General features: G+C 44.1%; 1 protein-coding gene across 9 annotated transcripts in view; it reads right to left on the minus strand.

The window, feature by feature from the left end:
• zdhhc11 (zinc finger DHHC-type containing 11) overlaps window positions 1–19,665 on the minus strand; it is a 147,520-nt gene that overhangs the window by 59,709 nt on the left and 68,146 nt on the right. Inside the window, exon 1 of one of the 9 annotated variants that reach the window (XM_068055561.1) lies at window positions 16,943–17,032. The exons of 7 other annotated variants lie outside the window; for them this stretch is intronic. In XM_068055561.1, the coding sequence (XP_067911662.1) occupies window positions 16,943–17,017 (75 nt within the window). In that variant the 5' untranslated portion in view covers window positions 17,018–17,032. Of the gene's footprint in view, window positions 1–2,219; window positions 2,241–16,942; window positions 17,033–19,665 lie in introns of those variants that run through there. One more of the 9 variants, XM_068055597.1, reaches the window with a different exon arrangement.

Raw genomic sequence — 19,665 nt, forward strand, 5'->3', positions numbered from 1 at the left:
TCTCTCGCTTTTGAGAGCAGCCGGACCCTCGGAAGACACATAAACCTCAAGAGAGAACAAACTCCAACATCGAAACAAGTTGAAGCGTGCACTGGGCCCCAACGACTTGCAGGACTTACTGGCAACCAAAGACTCCACATTGAACTTAAAGGACTGTAACTATAATCCCGATATTGCCTCAAACTTTTTCCCCTTTATTCTTTTCTACTTTTCTGTATCCATCAGCTTGTGTGTTTATCGCATATGTATGCTAGCGTGGTCACGTTGCATATTCGTAGTCGTTAACCAGATTAGAGTTTAAGATGAATAAACTTCTACCTTTCTTGTTTAAATCTAAGGAAACCTGTCTGATTTCTTTGCCTTACAATTGGAGCAGTGAACAAGGATTCACTGAGGGGGGCCTAAAAATACAATGCTTCTAAAATTAAACCCTGTTACGGTTAAACCAGGCAAAGGCTGAGTGGGAACCCCTCTACCCCTTTCTCACCTGGTCGTAACAAGTGCCTTGTCATCTCTGCATCTAATTATCTCTACCGTCTTGTGTAGATTAATGTACAGTAAGTCATATTTACAGACTTAGAAAGACAAACTTGCATTTTTATAGTGCCTTTCATGACCTCCAGATGCCCCAAAGTGCATTACAGCCAATCAAGTACTTTTGAAATGTAGGAACTGTTTTAATGTAGAAAACACAGCAACCAAATTGCACATAGCAAAGCCCCACAAACAACAAAGTGATAACAAGCAACTAATTGGTTTTGGTGATTTTGGTTGAAGGCTAATAGTGGCCAGGACACCAGCACAACTTCCCTACTCATATTCAAATATTGCCACGGAATCTTTTACATCTACCTTAGAAGGCATTTGGGGCTACTACAGAAGCAAAATACTGCAGATGCTGGAAATCTGAAACAAAAACACAAAATGCTAGTAATACTCAGCAGGTCAGGCAGCATCTCTGGAGAGAAAAAAAAAAAGAGTTAATGGGCTGAATTTTAATAGCCCTCCGATGTTGGAGGTTGTAGCTGGAGGGCCCAGAAAACTCTTCCGGGAGAGGCCCACCTTGACCCCTGACGCCGCAAAGGCCCCGCCGCATTTTACTGCGGTGGAGCCTTCATTTGCATAATAAAATTAATACAAAAAAATGTTAATTAACTCACCTTGACCAGTGGCCAGAAGTCCCGTGCCTTAGGATCCCTATACGGGGATCCGAGGCGAGACACTGGTGTGGAGGGGACAGTAGTGTAATTCTCAGGGTGGGGGGGGTGGTGGCGGTGGGGGAGATGGTGGAAAGGGGTTAAGGTTTAAATTTGTTAAAGTTCAGGGGTTGGGGAAGGTCAGGATCTGCATAAAAGTTTCTTTGTGGGGGGGGAATGTCCAATTAATGAATTGATTCTTCCTTGGGGGTGGGGCTGTGGGGGAGGGGAGCGAACAGGTAATTTCATGTGTAACTGCACTTTTCCACATTCTTTGAGTTTAAAAATGCAAATGTACCTAAAGGGCTCGAAGTCCTTTAAAAAATGTGCCTGCGAGGTGGCGCTGGACACCATTGCCGGGGACGGAGCGGCCGCCCCCCTACGTCATCGGGAGCAGTCGCTCTGCCCCCTCCATTTAAATGAGCCCCCGCACAAATTATCACGGGGCTCAGCGGTGCACAGGTCGCGCGTGCGCCGTGCCTTCTACAAAGCTCGCCGCCGAAAATTCAGCCCACTGTTTCAGGTCGTGACCTTTCATCAGAACTGCATTTGGGGCCCAGGTTTAACAGCTCATGAGAAAGACAGCATCTCCAACAATGCAGCACTCACTCAGTACTGCCGGAAATGTCAGAAGCGATTGTGTGTTCAAGTCTCTGAAATGGGGCTTGAACCCATGTATTTCTGACTGAGAAGCAAGAATGCTACCAACTGAGCCACGGCTGACACCTTTAAAAAGTCATTGCAAAAATCTCTGCTGGAGGTTTGTAGAAATCACCATGCAACCAAACAAAAGACATCAAAACAACAACAACCTGTATTTATATAGTGCCATTAACATAGTAAAGCGTCTGGAAGCACTTCACAGGAGCAATTTTCAAACAAAATTTAACACCAAGCAACATAAGGAGATATTGGGACGTGGAGCCAAAAACTTCGTCAAAGAGGTAGGTTTTAAGGAGCATAATAAAGGAGGAGAGCAAGCTGGAGAGGTACACTGAAAAGGACAAGAGAAATTTAAAACACCTCAAACACATGATCATGGTGGTCAATGGCAACTCCTTTTGCTTTTTAACTGCAAGTCGAACTTCAGGTTTGTGCATAGACTTTATATGTATTATAAAGCTCAGAATACAGCCGAGACGGAATCATCTCATTATCCACGCATCCTAAAAATAACTGCAAAAGCAGAAAATGACAGATTGAAACCTGTGCCCATCAAGTAAAAAAGCATAAATTCCCAATAAGAAATACATATTTCAACTGAAATTCTGCTTGATCAGAATTGCTTGAATTTGATTTGAATTTCAGAAGAATGACTTTGACACAGCCCTTGTCACAGAGTCATTATAATTAACCATAGAATTTGCAGCATGCAAAACAGACCACCCCCAAAATAATACCAGCCACCGGAATACAATTTGTGCTGATGCAATCACCAACCTTCAATACTGAATTTCCTTTCCAGTTGCCATTGCTGGCACCTTTTTGATTCACAGGATTTTTCTTTTGTCCTGATGACTTCTGACATCTTGTCAACTAGTCCAACTTTGTTTTCCACCCCCCCCCAAGAGTTTAAGAGTTTGTTAAGTTAATTAGCTTAGATCATGACAGCTACGAACTGTAAGAAATCAGTAACCTGCTTTGTTTTTTTCAAGATAAATGAAGTTTTGTGGTCAAAAACATTGAACGTAAACTAGAGTCAGAGGAATCAAGTTACTGATCCGAGGAGTCATAAAGAAAAACTGTCAAGAGAATGTAGTTTATAAAACATTGATCAGAATTATAGTAGCAGAACCTTGGGGTAGAGCCAGCTTAAGAATTCTTGGGGCCATTGGCAACCCCTCTGCAGAATTCCCTCCCCCTATCCATTAAAACACCAACATGTGGTGAAATGCATGCAGAAACAGGTCCATTGAATGTTTTGGCACTGCATTAATTATAAAACAGAACATATACAATTTACTATGCTTAAATGAAACCGAACTAGCCAAAAAAAAAAAAAGAGATATTAGGAGAGGTAACCAAAAGCTTGGTCAAAAAGTTAGGTTTTGAAAAAAAAAAAAATGTGTGCTTGCGTGTCTCTCTGTATGTTTATCATGATCTCAGATGTCCCAAAGTGCTTTATTGCTGATGAAGTGCTGCTTTAGTCCAGGCACTCTTTTCATGTAGAAAAGATGGTAGCCAACTTGCATATAGTATGCCCCCGCCCCCAAACAGCAATGTGATAATAACCAGATAATTTGTTTCAATGATGGTGATTGAGGGATTAAATAATTGCCCAGAACTTCACTGCTCTTCTTCAAAGTCATGCTATATGATCTCTTGTGTCTACCTGAGCGGGCAGACACAGCCTCAGTTTAATGTCTGATTTGAAAGACAGCATGTCCAACAGTGCAACACTCTCTCAGTACTGCTCTGGAGTGTCAGGCTAGATTTTGTTCTCAGGTCTTTTGAGCAGGACTTGAACCCATAATCATCTCATTCAGAGGTGTGAGGAGGTTTGTAAAGGAGGAAAGAGATATGTGGAGGTTTAGAACGGGAATTATAGGGCTTCGGGCCTAGATGGCTGAAGGCACAGCTGCCAATGGTGGGGGGAAGGAATTGGGGGATGGACAAGAGGCCAGAATTGGAGGAGCAGAGAGTTCTTGGAGGCCTGTATGGTTGCATGAGGTCAGAGGGATAGGAAATGGTCAGCCCATGGAGGGATTTGAGCAGAAGGATGAGAATTTTAAAATTGAGGAATTGCTAGACTGGGAGTCAATGTAGGCCAGCGAGCACAGGGGTGATGGATGAGCAGGACTTGGTGTGAGTTAGTGCACGAGCAGCAGAGTTTTGGATGAGTTCCAGTTTATGGAAAGAGGAAGATATGAAGGCCAGGCAAGAGTGTGTTAGAATAGCCAAGACTAGAGTTAACAAAGGCATGGATGAGCGTTCCAGCAGATGGTCTGAGGCAAGGGCGGAGATGGAAAATGTAATGGAGTTGGAAGTCAGCAATCTTCCCTTCCCACCCAGCTTCTTCCCACCGCCATCCAGGCAAGATAGATGAAATTAGCAAATCAGCAGAGTGGGGATAAAGCCCACCTACTCCATGATCCTTTGAAATGAGGGACTAATGCACAGCACTGTGCACTGAAGTTCATGACCTAATGTTCATATTTATCAAAGGAGATTTATCTAGAAAGTATTAAAATAAATTACAGCGTAAACATCTTTTAATGTGTTTCAATGGTGAATTCTGAAGCCTTGAAGGATTTATTGAGGCCATGTTACAAAGGCAGGCTAAATTAATGCATACACAGTTGTAGTGACATCCTGGCTGAATCACTGAATGATCTTTAGTGCAGTTCCCATGGCCTCTCCCCTCCCTGGTTTTATAACCTCCTTCAGCTCTACAACCCTCTGAGGTGTTTACACCCGGTCCTCTTGAACATCTGCGATTTCCTTCGCTCCTACATTGCAGCAGTGTTTTCAGCTGTTCAGGCCCCAAGCTCTGGAATTCCCACCCTAAGGCACTCTCCTCTCTACCTCTTCTTCCCAACCCTCCCCACCCTCTTCCCCACCCCTCTCTCCCCCTTTAAGACAATCCTTAAAACCCACCCCTTTGACCAAGCTTCTGGTTACCGGTTCCAATATCTCCTTATGTGGCTTGATGTCAAACTTCGTTTGAAGCATCTTGGAGTGTTTTACTACGTTAAAAGCACCATATAAAGTGCAGACTGTTGGTGTTGGGCATTCACCCCCCCCGCCACCCTCACACTGTTGGGCTCAGTAATTCAGTCAAGACAGCTTTTGCTATAACACAACCAGACCATGCTGAATATAAAAATGTTCCAACTTACTCCAGGCCCCAATTTGTAATTAAAAATTTATTTCATACTTCAATATTAATTTTAGATGTACAATGCAACATAAGTAAACAAGTGAAACTGGGAGCAGTTTTTTGGATTATTAACCAGGAGTGAGGTAATTATACATGAGAATTATTCTACATTGGTGAAATGCTCTCTTGGTCTTACTTCCATGAATATTTAGTCCCTGCTGTATCAAGACATGATTCAAGCTCAGAGCACCATTAGGAAGTAAAGCTCTGGTCATCCCACAGGTTTACCACTACCCCCAAGTTACACCACAGCACCTATAAATATCATCTGTACTTGGAGAGAGAGCGTGAGAGAGAGAGTATATGCTAGAAACAGACAACAAGTGATAAAAATCTTAACATTAAGATATCAGTTATCATAAATACATCCTGTAACTAATAAGCAATTTTTCCTCTCAATTTCCTTCGAACTGTCCCCAATTCCTTCTCACATGAAGGCAGTGACTCATACTTTGTTTGCCCCCAGCTTCCGCACAGCATCATTCAGATTAATACTGAGAGATTGTGACAATGATGATGGGCCTATTCATATTTCCACAACACGTAGCAACAGTAAACTGAACAAACCAAACACCACAAGTGCTTTAACATACTGTGAAACAAAAATCCACTAATAACAGGCATAAACCAAACATAGCATCAGGCAGTAACTATCATCTACATGCAGTGCCCCACCACCACCTCCCTCACTACCTTTCAAACTTTTGATATTTTCTCTGTGAAGCACTTTGGGGTGTTTAGTGTTTTAAAAAACAAAAATGCAAACAGCTTTTTAAAATGCTGAATGAGTCTTTTTAACAGTGTGCCTTCCCCTCTAGCAGTTCCTTTCAGTGAATTAGGGTAGCCAACTTCTGGTTAGATATATTCCAAGAGATTTCATCACATGACTCCTTGATACAAGTGCCAAGTGCCTTACACTCATGTCCACCAGACTCATATATCCTTTTTAACATTGGAAAGCAAGTAGACACTGTTATCCAATTGAATGGAATCTGTCAGCCAAGCAGCTTTTTACCCTAAATCTCATCTTTTTTTTCTTTTTAATTCCCCTATGTTTCTCCCCCCACCCCCACAAGTTGCTTGGTCCAATCTCTCGGATTTTTTTTTAAAATTCCTGGAGATTCTAGGACAATCGGGAGGGTTGGCAAGAGATATGGCTGCTTATTCCTCTGCACACCAATACATTTGAGATCAGACATTCAGTGGAGAGATGGAAAGGGCAAAGTGAAGTCAAACATCTGCTTCGGAATTCTGTGATGCTAAACACTGGTGTTCCAAAATACAGTATCACAGTATTGGACGAATCTCTTCATTTACCCTTTAAAATGACAGAGGTCTCCGTCCTCTCTAGTAGGCTCTCGTTAATGTCAGAGACTTCTCCCTTGACCGGTCTGGAGAGTTGGGTTACGGTTAGATCTTTACACAACTACCGCTAATTATTGGTCCTTGGACAGTTCACAAGTTGCACTTCCTCCCAGAGATGGGATTTCATCATTGCTGAACAGGACACGGTCCACAGCAAAGAGAGGGATTTCCTCAATTAGAGTGTGCAAATAAGAACTTCCAGGCATAGTAAAATATTTTACAATGCGGTATGCTGAATATACACTTTTAAAATTGATTTTTTTTTCGTACTGTGATTCAAACAATTTTGCTTTACTGAGGCAGGTACTACTGCAATCTGATGGTCAAGTGATCACAAATCAAATATGGCTTCTACAACTTCTGGAAAAAAATTACTCAAAAGATGGTAGATAAAGAAGGGTGGCACAGTGGCGCAGTGGTTAGCACTGCAGCCTCACAGCTCCAGCGACCCAGGTTCGATTCTGGGTGCTGCCTGTGCGGAGTTTGCAACGTGGGTTTTTGCCAGGTGCTCTGGTTTCCTCCCACAGCCAAAGACTTGCAGATTGTTAGGTAAATTGGCCATTATAAATTGCCCCTAGTATAGGTAGGTGGTAGGGAATATGGGATTACTGTAGGGCAAAGTGAAGTGTAGGGTTAGTATAAATGGGTGGTTGTTGGTCGGCACAGACTCGGTGGGCCAAAGGGCCTGTATCAGTGCTGTATGACTATGACTTGAGTATGGGACAAAACAGACTGAAATAGAACTTTAAATTCACTACGCAATAGACAATTTGTTTTGCCTTCTAGATGGTAAGTTTAAACATGCTCCTATCTGAACAAATTAAGAGTCACTATGCAGCAACCTCCAAATAAAACCCATCAAAAAGATGTCACAACTACAGCACATTATTTAATACATTATTTTTATTTGATCACGGGATGGGGCATTGCTGGCAAGACCAGCATTTATTGCCCATCTCTAATTGCCCTGAGCAGATGATGGTGAGCTGCCTTCTTGAACCGCTGCAGTCCATGTGGTGCAGGTACACCAACAGTGGTGTTAGGCAGGGAGTTCCAGAATTTTGACCCAGTGAAGATGAAGGAACGTCGGTATAATTCCAAGTCAGGATGATGTGTGACTTGGATAGGAACTTGGAGGTGGTGGTGTTCTCATGCACCTCCTACCCTTGTCCTTCAAGGCGGTAGAGGTCATGAGTTTGGAAGGTGCTTTCAAAGAAGCCTTGGCGAGTTGTGGCAGTACATTTTGTCAATGGTACACGCTGCTGCCACTATGCACTGGTGGTGGAGGTGGTGAATGTTGAAGGTGGTAGATGGGGTACCAATCAAGCAGGCTACTTTGTCCTGGATGGTGTTGAGCTTTGAGTGTCGTTGGAGCTGCACTCATCTAGGCAAGTGCAGAGTACCCCATTACACTCCTGATTTGTGCCTTGTAGATGATTTAAAAAGGCATTAGGGATTAAGAAGGTGAGTTACTCAATGTAGAATACCCAGCCTGTGACCTGTTCTTGTAGCCACAGTACTTATGTGTCCTGTTAAGTTTCTGGTCAATGGTGAATACAGGCCCAGAGTATTAGAAGGGGAGAATTTGCAGACAATTGTATTCTCATTCTGCACACAGGGGAGTTTCTCACCATCTATCCTGAAAGTGCTGGGGATTAGAAAGGGAGGATTTAAAAACTGGAGAAACAAACCAAGCAGCAAATTGAGATGACAGAGCCACACGATTCAACAGGACCTGAATGTCAAATCCCAGCCCAGTCCCCGCAAATTCATAGAGGGGGCTTCAGCGATGTTAATAATGCTGAAAGTCAAAAGAAGGTGGTTAGAGTCTTTACTGGAGATGGTCATTGCTTAGCACTTGTGTGGCAGCGCATATTACTTCGAAGAACAACAAAGACCACCAGAGGAGGAGGAAAGTACCTGAGGAGACAGAACCGTTAACCATATCAGCTAATATGGATACCAAGAAGAGAAATTGGGCGGTCAGCAGTTTAGTGGGAATAGGGTCAAGAAAGCGGGTGCTGTCTGATGGACAAGATAAACTCGAAGAGGGCATGAAGGGGGATAGGAGAAACTATAGAAAGATGCAAGTTCAGGGCTAAGGCAAGGATGAACCTTGGCCTGGAGAGGTGGTGGAAGTTGGTGGGGGCAGTGTGGGGGCTGGGGTGGAAGTGGCAGAAGCAGCTGAACAGATGGTCTCAATCTTAGTGACAAAGAAATCCATGAAATCCTCACACTTCTGGGAGGCAAGGGTGGAGGAGGCAGTGGACAGGGGCTTAGGAAGATAGTTTGTAGTAGGGAATAGAAGCCAGAGTTATTTTTGCATTCCAGGACAATTATGTAGAACAAAGAGAGACAGAAAAACAGTCCAAAAACAGGCCTTCCATCAAACAGAGACCATTGTTCGAAAAACTTGCTTCTTTTGGCCTATAAGCAACAAAATCAAGTTATTCAATGGAGATTCAGGAATAATATCACCCCATTACTCTAGGGTATTAATTCTTGTAACAACACATGGCGAATGTGGCTTTTTTTGGTTTAATTAAAATTAAAAAGTACTTGCACTTATATAAGAAGGAATGCCCCAAGGTGTTTCACAGCAGATGTAAGGAAACGGGATGTGAGAGATGAAGAGGGTTAGTGAAAAGACTGGTTGAGGAGTAGTGCTTTGTGAAATTTTCCAAAATTTGAGGGACAGCAAGAGAAGTGGAGAGGCTAGGTAAAGATTTCCAAAGAGTGGAGTGGGGTGATGGGAGAGCAATGGTAGGGTGATGGGAGATGTCGTTGTAGAAACAGGAATGGAGCATTCTGGTGGAATTATAAGGCTGGAAGAGATTACAGAGATAGGGTGGGAGGAAGACCATGGAGGGATATGCAAGATGAGGCCAAGGATTTTGAATTTAATGGGTTATTTGGATCTTCAGTTATATAGAGACAAGGGAAGCTGGGATTGTTCTCCTCAGAACAGAGGACATGAAGGGAAATTTAATAGAGGTGTTCAAAACTATGAAGAGTTTTGATAGAGTAGGTAGGGAGAAATTGTTTCCACTAGTAGTGGGGGGTTAGTAACCAGAGGAAACAAATTTAAGATAATTGGCAAAAGAACCAGAGGGGAGATGAGGTAAAGGCCGGCTACCCGACTCAAACCCAATGGGACCAGACAACATGCGTCAGGTTCGGGTCGGGTTGCACTTCCGAGTTCGGCATTCAGGCTTGGGTCAGGTCGGGCCGGGTCGGACATGCTCTATCACCACCTCCGGTAAGTGTCTCCAATGTTAGTGTACTTTTTGGACTTGAAAGGTTTGTTACAGTTATTTTGTTGCTTATCTGCACAAGCTTAAAGTGAAAAACGGAAGGTAGGTTAACTGATGGTCTGGTCGGGTTGGGCCAGGTCAGGCGCGGGAAAAAATGGAAGGAGTCGGGCTCGGGGTCGGATGTGGTTCTGTCGGGCTCAGGTCGGGTTTCATTTGCAGACCCAAGCCGGCCTTTAAGATGAGGGGCAGTTTTCTTTAAGCAGCGAGTTGCTAATGATCAGAATGCATGGCCTGAAAGGGTGGTGGAAGCAGATTCTAGTCACAGGATTAAAATCATGGATACATAGGCACAGTCATATCATATTATTCCCAATTATAATCTTGACAATGGCTTTTAAGGACACCTGGAGATAGGAAACAATGACATTCAGTTCATAGAGAGAAATGATTGCAACATGCAGCCAGCGCTAAGCGTGCATGTCTCAGCAGGTGGCGCAAGGTTGTAAGCCGCTGGCACGTGATAAAACTAGCCTGCACTAGTTAAAGCCAGTCTGCACCTTTTAAACTGGAGGTGGATTGTGGCTGCAGCAGGTGCTGGAAGTCATTCAAAAAGTGGGTTGACGTGGGGAACACTCAAGAATGATGCAACATGGTAGAGAAAGGGCACCAGGATTTTCCAAAGCTGCAATGGAGACCTTGGTGCAGGAGGTGGAGAGATGCGATCTATTCACAGGAGACCAACAGCACATAGCCATGGCAGCCAATGCCAGGAGTCCAGCCGGAGAACCTGGATGCTGTGCCACAAAACCTTCAATGACCTCACATGAGTGGTCAAAGTCAGTGAATGAATCTTCAAATGTCACATTCCACCAACTGCACCACTAGCCTCACGCACTGCTCAATGTACCACACCCCCATCACATACCTACCAACAATCTGCATCAATCACAACGCTTCGAATATTCACGGCTTCACCTCACCCTCACATACTTAGCACTGCTGCAAGCCTCACACCCACATCTTGCAGCTTGTACATGCAGCCAGCTGTTCAACCATGACAGCCATCACCCAAACACATTGCACCAAACTCGCTGACACTCTTCCCTCTCTGTTGCAGGACAAAGTGCAGCATAACTGAAGGCAGCAGGAACTAACCGGCAGGGGACAGGCATGCCTGCCTGTCCAAACCCCAACAGGGGAGACAGTGGTTGTCATCACTGGAGCTGAGTCTATGGGCAGTGAAGATGACTTTATCCTCATACCTAATCCTGCTTCTCACATCCCACTAACCCCTCATCCCAAACTCTCTTCAGATTTACAAGTTGCAGATGGTGTAAGTGTGCACTTCTTGCTTTCCTCCTCTCCGCACAGTCCTATTTTTGTGCCTTTCTCCTTTCAGATACCCAAGACTGCAAACTGGCCAGGCAGTGATGAAAGAGAAAGAGGTGGAAGAGTAGGAAAGTACACATAGAAGATTCCTTAGAGGTGGGATCTGCACATGATGAGACACCGGGCACAAGTGGCCTGCAGTCAGACCAGAGGACAAGGGTAGCGCAGGCGTCAGGCCACTATAGAGCAAAGTCAGACACGGGTTCTGTTGCATAGGACTCCGATGGGGTGGCCTACTGAAGAATGCTGATGCACAATGGAATGCTTGGTGCATTTGCACGTCTGCCAAAAAACTTGCAGACAATGTCAAGGAACATGGAGGAATCTGGCACCAACTTGGCACAGGGCTTTGTGCAGATATTGGAGCCCATCCTTTCCAGCGTGAAAGTGGTGGAAAATCTATTCGCACACTTCTGGACCCCAAAATAATGCAGTGTCTGATAGCCAATGTCTCAGCCTCCACTGCAGCACAAGCAGAAACCACTCAACATCTAGGTAGGAACATAGAAGCAGGAGTAGGCCATTCGGCCTGTCGAGCCTGCTCCACCATTCAAACGGATCATGGCTGATCATCTACTGCTATGCCATTTTCCCCCCACTATCCCCATCTCCCTTTATGTCACTAGTATCCAGAAATCTATTGATTACTGTCTTGAACATGCTCAATGATTGAGCTTCCACAGCCCTCTGGGGTAGAGAATTCCAAAAGAGTCACCACACTCAGACTAAAGAAATTCCTCCTCATCTCAGTCTTTAATGGCCTGCTGCTTATTCTGAGACTGTGTCCCTTGATTCTAGACTCACCAGCCAGAGGAAACATCCTATCCACATCTACCCTGTCATGCCCTGTAAGAATTTTGTAAGTTTCAAGGAGATCACCTCCCATTCTTCAAAACTCAAGAAAATACAGGCCTAGTTTCTGCAATCTCTCCTCATAAGACATCCCAGGGATTATTAATTTTTTTTTTGAGCATTTGAGTACTACCTCTTTATTGATAACAATTTCTTTCAGTTCCTCATTTTTACAGGTCCCTTGATTCCCTAGTATTTCTGGGAAATTTTCTGTACCTTCCTCCATGAAGAGAGACAAAAAGTAATTGTTTAGTCTCTCCGCCATTTCCCCATTCTCCACAAGTTCCCCCGTCTCTGCCTGTAATGGACCCACATTTGTCCTCGTTAATCTTTTCCTTTTCGCATACCTAAAGAAGCTTTTACAATCTGTCTTTATGTTTCTCACTAGCTTGCATTCATATTCTGTTTTCCCTTTCTTTATCAGTTTCTAGGTCCTCTGCTGGATTCTAAATTGCTCCAAATTCTTGGGTTTACCACGTTTTCTGGTGACCTTATAAGCCACTTCCTTTGAACTAATGCAATCTTTAACTTCTTTTGTTAGCCACGGTTGATTCAACTTTCCTGTAGATTTTTGTGTCTTAGAGGAATGTATATTTGTTGTAGACAGTTTAATACTTCTTTAAATACTAACCATTACCTGCCTACCATCAAATCTTTTAATGTATTTTCCCAATCCACCATAGGCAACTTGCCCCTCATACCTTCATGGTTTCCTTTGTTCAGATTGAAAACCCTAGTTTCAGAATGAACTGCATCTCTTTCAAACTTAATGTAAAATTCTATCATATTGTGGTCACTATTTCCTAATGGGTGCTGCAGTGTTAGCTCAGATTGAAGTCATGCAAGATCAGCTTGCTGTCATGCAGGCTCAGACTGCTGTCATCATGGCTGCAGATGCCAGTGCTCAAAAGTGCTTGCAGAGTGTCACAGCAGAGGCTATACACCTTGTACAACTGATGACAGCCAGCTTTACCTCACCACTACCTCTCTCAACCCATCGACTGTCTCTAAATTGTCAGATTGCTTGTCTGACATCCAGTACCAGATGAGCAGAAATTTCCTCCAAAGCCATTGTTTTCGTTGAACACAGCAATCGCCATTCAACAACCAACGACTCCATCTTTCTTGGAAATTGTCTGAGGCTGAACCAGGCTGTTTGCAACTTTGGTATCATATTGGACCCTGAGACAAGCTTCCAATCACACATCTTCGCCATCACTAAGACTTCCTATTTCCACCTCTTTAATACCACTCGACTCTGCCCTGCCTCAGCTTATCTGCTCCTGATTCCCTCATTCATGCCTTTTTTACCTCTAGATTGGAACTATTCCAAAGCTGTCCTGGCCACATTGTATCCTCTGTAAACTTGAGGTCATCCAAAACTCTGCTGCCTGTATCTTAATTTGCACCAAGTTCCATCACCCCTGTGCTCGCTGACCTAATTGGCTCCTGGTCAAGCAATGTCTTGATTTTAAAATTCTCATCCTTGTTTTCAAATACCTCCATGGCCTCACCCCTCCCTATCTCTGTAATCTCCTCCAGTCCTACAAGCCTCAGAGAAAGCTGCATTCTTCCTCATCTGGCCTCTTGAGCATCCCCGATTTTAATTGCTCCACTATTTGTGACAGGGGTCGGCAACGTGTCCGTACATGGACACCAGTGTCTGTGGTAAAAATTTCGAGTTCCATGGTAATTTTAAATGTCTTGAACAAGACATTTAAAATTACCAGGAGCGAAAGTAATTAGAAAGAATCGGGATCATCGGGGCATCAGACTAGGCCCTAGAACATGAAGCAGCAAGTAACATTATGGAGCAGACTGTCCATTGCAAAGAAATCAATGCCAAAGAAAAGCTAATGGAGTGAAATGGGTCTATGATGGTAGCATGAAATAGGTTAATACTGAATTGGTAGTCTGTTCTACAAAGTGGATGATTTTCTATTAATAGAATTGAGTCTAGTCGATTGGCAGTACAGAACTTGAGAATTGCTGAAAATAGAGATATGTTGTCGAAGCTTTTTGTCTTGCACTCGTCAGGACAATATGCAAGAATAACCAATGTAAGAGAAAACAACAACTTATACTGCATGAGAAGAGAGTGCTGACTGGTTGGCATGTGAACTCTGATTGGTACAGGCATTGCCTTGGAGAATGCACCAGTTTATGGTGATTGACACTTAACTGCCAAGCTTTGTTTAAAATTGCCTGGTGAGTGCAAGACGAAAAGCTTCGACAACTTTTCTATATTTTCAGCAATTCTAAAATCAATTCTGATGTAAAACCAGTTGCCGATTTTCCATCAGCCCGTTGTGCGGTACTGGGGTTGAACAGTGATGTCTCTCAAACTGCTTATCAAGAGTCTTTATAGCCCTTGAAAGCCTCACTGTTGTGGCAACCATAAATATAAATTTGCATTGCAAAGATGAACCAGGTATGGGCGCACTGCCTAAATTAAACAAACAAGCGGGTCTCATTGTTAGTGTCAACATTTCTACCTTCTTCTCCGCTTTAAAACAGGCTCCGCTGCAGGTCGATTTCAATCCATCCAGTACGAATCGCTGGCTTTTAATGCCCACTCATTAGGGATGTCAAAGTCAGACTTGGAATTTGGTCCACCTCTCAGTAATAAAATGCTTTGTATGTGACAATTCACATTGACTGTTGTAAACACTATGAATATTCAAAAAGGGTAGCAGGGATAAACCAGGTAATTACAGGCCAGTGAGCCTAACATCAGTGGTTGGGAAACTATTGGAAAAAATTCTGAAGGGCAGGATTAATCTCCACTTGGAGAGGCAGGGATTAATCAGGGATAGTCAGCATGGCTTTGTCAGGGGGAGATTGTGTTAACTTGATTACATTTTTTGAGGTGGTGACTAGATGTGTAGATGAGGGTAAAGCAGTTGCTGTAGTCTACATGGACTTCAGTAAGGCTTTTGAAAAGGTACCGCATGGGAGATTGGTTAAGAAGGTAAGAGCCCATGGGATCCTGGGTAATTTGGCAAATTGGATCCAAAATTGGCTTAGTGGCAGGAGGCAGAGGGTGATGGTCGAGGGCTGTTTTTGCAAGTGGAAGCCTGTAACCAGTGGTGTACCACAGGGATCGGTGCTGGGACCCTTGCTGTTTGTAGTGTACATTAATGATTTAGATGTGAATATAGGAAGTATTATCAGTAAGTTCGCAGATGACACGAAAATTGGTGGTGTCGTAAATAATGAGGAGGAAAGCCTTAGATTACAGGACGATATAGATGGGCTGGTAAGATGGGCGGAGCAGTGGCAAATGGAATTTAATCCTGAGAAGTGTGAGGTGATGCATTTTGAGAGGACTAACAAGGCAAGGGAATGTACAATGGATGGTAGGACCCTAGGAAGTACAGAGGGTCAGAGGGACCTTGGTGTACTTGTCCATAGATCACTGAAGGCAGCAGCACAGGCAGATAAGGTGGTTAGGAAGGCATATGGGATACTTGCCTTTATTAGCCGAGGCATAGAATATAAGAGCAGGGAGGTTATGATGGAGCTGTATACAATGCTGGTTAGGCCACAGCTGGAGTACTGTGTACAGTTCTGGTCACCACACTATCTTAGAGTAGGTTAAAGGGTCGGCAGGACATCATGGGCCGAAGGGCCTGTACTGTGCTGCACTGTTCTATGTTCTATGTATAGGAAGGATGTGATTGCACTGGAGAGGGTGCAGAGGAGATTCACCAGGATGGTGCCTGGGCTGGAGCATTTCAGCTATGAAGAGAGATGGAAAAGGCTAGGGTTGTTTTCCTTAGAGCAGAGAAGGCTGAGGGGGGACATGATTGAGGTATACAAAATTATGAGGGGCATTAATAGGTTAGATAGGAAGAAACTTTTTCCCTTAGCGGAGGGGTCAATAACCAGGGGGCATAGATTTAAGGTAAGGGGCAGGAGGTTTAGAGGGGATTTGAGGAAAAACTTTTTCACTCAGAGGGTGGTTGGAATCTGGAACACACTGCCTGAAGAGGTGGTAGAGGCAGGAACCCTCACAACATTTAAGTAGTATTTAGATGAGCACTTGAAATGCCATAACATACAAGGCTACGGGCCAAGTGCTGAAAAATGGGATTAGAATAGTTAGGTGCTTGATGGCCAGCACAGGCCTGTTTCTGTGCTGTATAACTCTATGACTATGACTCAGTCCAGCAATTTGTCCTCCAACAGATTACCATGATTGCTGAGACTCTGTCCTGGGTGAGTGGCAGTGGAGCACAAACCTCCTCTCCTCTCACTGGACGACAGCAGTTGTCCTCCCACCACTGCCACATCATCAGTAACTTTGGTGTTGCCTCTGTACCAGCTAGCCAGCCCAGACTGCTGCTAGCCATGCAGAAATGGTGCATTCCGAAGCCGGGCCTTCAAGGCCCAATGCATAAATTGTGCACAGAACAGTTATTAAAGATACAGAGGATTAAACAAGGATCTCAATTCATAGCATAAGGAAAACCAAGAGGCTGTGGAAACAATTCGTTATTTGTAGTGAAGACATTAAACATCTATATATCAGAAGTAGGAAGTCAGAAAAAATCTTTTCCTCTAAGGGAACTCTGTGCTAAAATTAAAATCCCATTTAATACTTCGATATCCTTCACACATTGGCCTGGCCAATATTTAACACACACCTACATCACCAAAACAGATTATTTGGTCATTATTTCATTGTTGTTTGTGCACAAATTGGCTGCTACATTTCCTACATTACAACACCGAATACACTTCAAAATAAAATAGCACTTCATCAGCTGTGAAGTGCTTGGAGATGTCCTGAGGACATGAAAGGCGCTGAATAAATGCAAGTCATTCTTTAATCCACTTGGTATAAAAAGAAAAAGAGACACAGGATTAATTACAGGGTAGCAATCCCAAGGGATAATTTCACAAACTAAGCCACTGATTTTTATGTCTCTTTTAACTGTGTTTTATACATCAAGATGACATTACATGCTTGAAAACACTTTATCTGCTCTAATATTACTTACTTTTGTAGCACATGCCGGAGAGCTTTTGGGCAGTTTTATTTTGTGTTGGGGCCAACTTATTTTGCCTGATACCATCTATGTAATTAAGAGATGAAGGCAGCTGCAATAAAGAATTGAAGATAGCTGTATAATTACAAGAAGTTTCTCAGTGCTGATCCACAGCTGATTAACTGTGTAGCAACACATCCAAGTGCACATCATATTGAGTTAACTAGAACGCAGTTAAGATCTGTTTAAATTAATTGTTTATGCATCAAGCAAACTGGGAATTTATTTTTGATGAGGTCAACAGAGTATTTGCAATCTCATTATAGTGCTTTGGGTGCTCCTTTCCACTTTAGCACACTGTACCTGAGCACACACTAAACTGTGGTCTTACACAACTGACTGTCATGAAGAATTCAAAATTGTTCAACCTACTAAGAGTAAAAGTGTAGCTAGGGAGAGACTAGGTCCCCTTAAGGATCAGTGTGGGAATCTATGTGTGGAGCCACAGGAAATGGGCGAGGTCTTAAATGAATATTTCTCTTCCGTATTTACCGTGGAGAAGGTCATGGAAGTTAGTGAGTTCGAGGGAAGGAACACCAATATCCTGGAGCATATCAACATTACAAAGGAGGAGGTGTTGGAGGTTTTGAAGCACATTAAGGTGGATAAATCCCCAGGGCCTGACCAGGTGTATCCTAGGATGCTATGGGAAGCAAGGGAGGAGATTGCTGGGGCCCTGGCAGAGATTTTTGTGTCATCGTTAGCCACAGGTGAGGTACCAGAAGACTGGAGGATAGCTAATGTTGTGCCTTTATTTAAGAAGGGTAGCAGGGATGAGCCAGGGAACTACAGGCCGGTGAGCCTTAAGTCAGTGGTGGGAAAGTTATTGGAAGGGATTCTGAGAGACAGGATTTATATGCATTTGGAAAGGCATGGTCTGATTAGGGATAGTCAGCATGGCTTTGTGCGTGGGAAATCATGTCTCACGAATTTGATTGAGTTTTTCGAGGAGGTGACCAAGAGGATTGATGAGGGCAGGGCTACATGGACTTTAGCAAGACCTTTGACAAGGTCCCGCGTGGTAGGCTGGTCCAGAAGGTTCTAATACATGGGATCCAGGGTGAGCTAGCCAATTGGATACAAAATTGGCTTGGTGATTGGAGGCAGAGGGTGGCAGTGGAGGGCTGTTTTTCAGATTGGAGGCCGGTGGCCAGTGGTGTGCCGCAGGGATCGGTGTTGGGCCCTCTGTTGTTTGTCATATATATTAATGACTTGGATGTGAATGTAAGGGGCATGATTAGTAAGTTTGCAGATGACACCAAAATTGGTGGTATAGTGGACAGTGAAGAAGGTTGTCTTAGGTTACAAAAGGATATAGATCAACTGAGAAAGTGGGCAAGGGAGTGGCAAATGGAATTTAATGCAGACAAGTGTGAAGTGATGCATTTTGGGAAGTTAAACCAGGGTAGGACATATACAGTGAATGGCAGGGCCCTGGGGAGTGTTGTTCAGCAGAGATACCTTGGGGTGCAAGTATATAGTTCCCTGAAAGTGGCAACACAGGTAGACAGGGTGGTGAAGAAGGCATACGGAATGCTTGCCTTCATCGGCCGAGGCATTGAGTACAAGAGTTGGGACGTCATGTTATTGTTGTATATAACGTTGGTTAGGCCGCATTTGGAGTACTGTGTGCAGTTCTGGTCGCGGCACTACAGGAAAGATGTGATTAAGCTAGAAAAGATTCACAAGGATGTTGCCTGGTTTGGAGGGCTTGAGTTATAAAGAAAGATTGGATAGGCTGGGTCTGTTTTCCCTGGAGCGAAGGAGGATGAGAGGGGACATGATGGAGGTATATAAAATTATGAGGCATAGATAGGGTAGATAGCCAGAGTCTGTTTCCCATGGTAGGGGTGACTAAAACTAGAGGGCATAGATTTAAGGTGAGAGGGAGGAGGTTTAAAGGGGATCAAAGGGGTACATTTTTCACACAACGAATAGTGGGTATCTGGAATGAGCTGCCTGAGGAAGTGGTGGAGGCAGGAACAGTAGCGACATTTAAGAGGCATCTGGACAGGTACTTGAATGAGCAAGACATAGAGGGAATAATGCAGGCAGGTGGGATTAGTATAGATAGGCATTATGGTCGGCATGGACGCGGTGGGCCGAAGGGCCTGTTTCTATGCTGTACGACTATGACTCTAAACTAAGGTATGACATTTGTTACAGCCACGTGGTGAGGGATGTGGGGGTTCCCACTGTTCAACTCCCTCCTGATAGCATTTTGATCCTGCGACAGTGAAGGAACGGCGATATTGTTCCACGTCAAGATGGTGTGCATCTTGGAGGGGAACTTGCAGGTGGTGGTTTTCCCATGCATCTACTCCCCTTGTCCTTCTAGGTGGCAGAGGTCACGGGTTTGAAAGGTGCTGTCGAAGGAGCCTTGGTGAGTTGCTGCAATACATCTTGTAGATGGTACACACTGCTGCCACTGTGCACTAGTGATAGCGGGGGGAGGGAGGGGGGGGGGGGGGGGTGGCGGCGGGCAGCATCTAGTTAAGGAAGCCCTCCAGCTTGGAAACAGCAGCAAGATGCCTAAAGGTAAGTGAGGGAGAGGACGGCCCAAGATGGAAGCGTCCACTCTTGAACTTTTTAAAAATCTAAAATACAAGATGGCCTCAGCAGCCTGGCCACCATTGTGGACGGGGAACCCCTCCACAGGGTGACCTGCAGCTGCA

The sequence above is a fragment of the Heterodontus francisci genome, chromosome 2 (assembly GCF_036365525.1).
Source record: "Heterodontus francisci isolate sHetFra1 chromosome 2, sHetFra1.hap1, whole genome shotgun sequence".
NCBI classification, from domain to species: Eukaryota; Metazoa; Chordata; class Chondrichthyes; order Heterodontiformes; family Heterodontidae; genus Heterodontus; species Heterodontus francisci.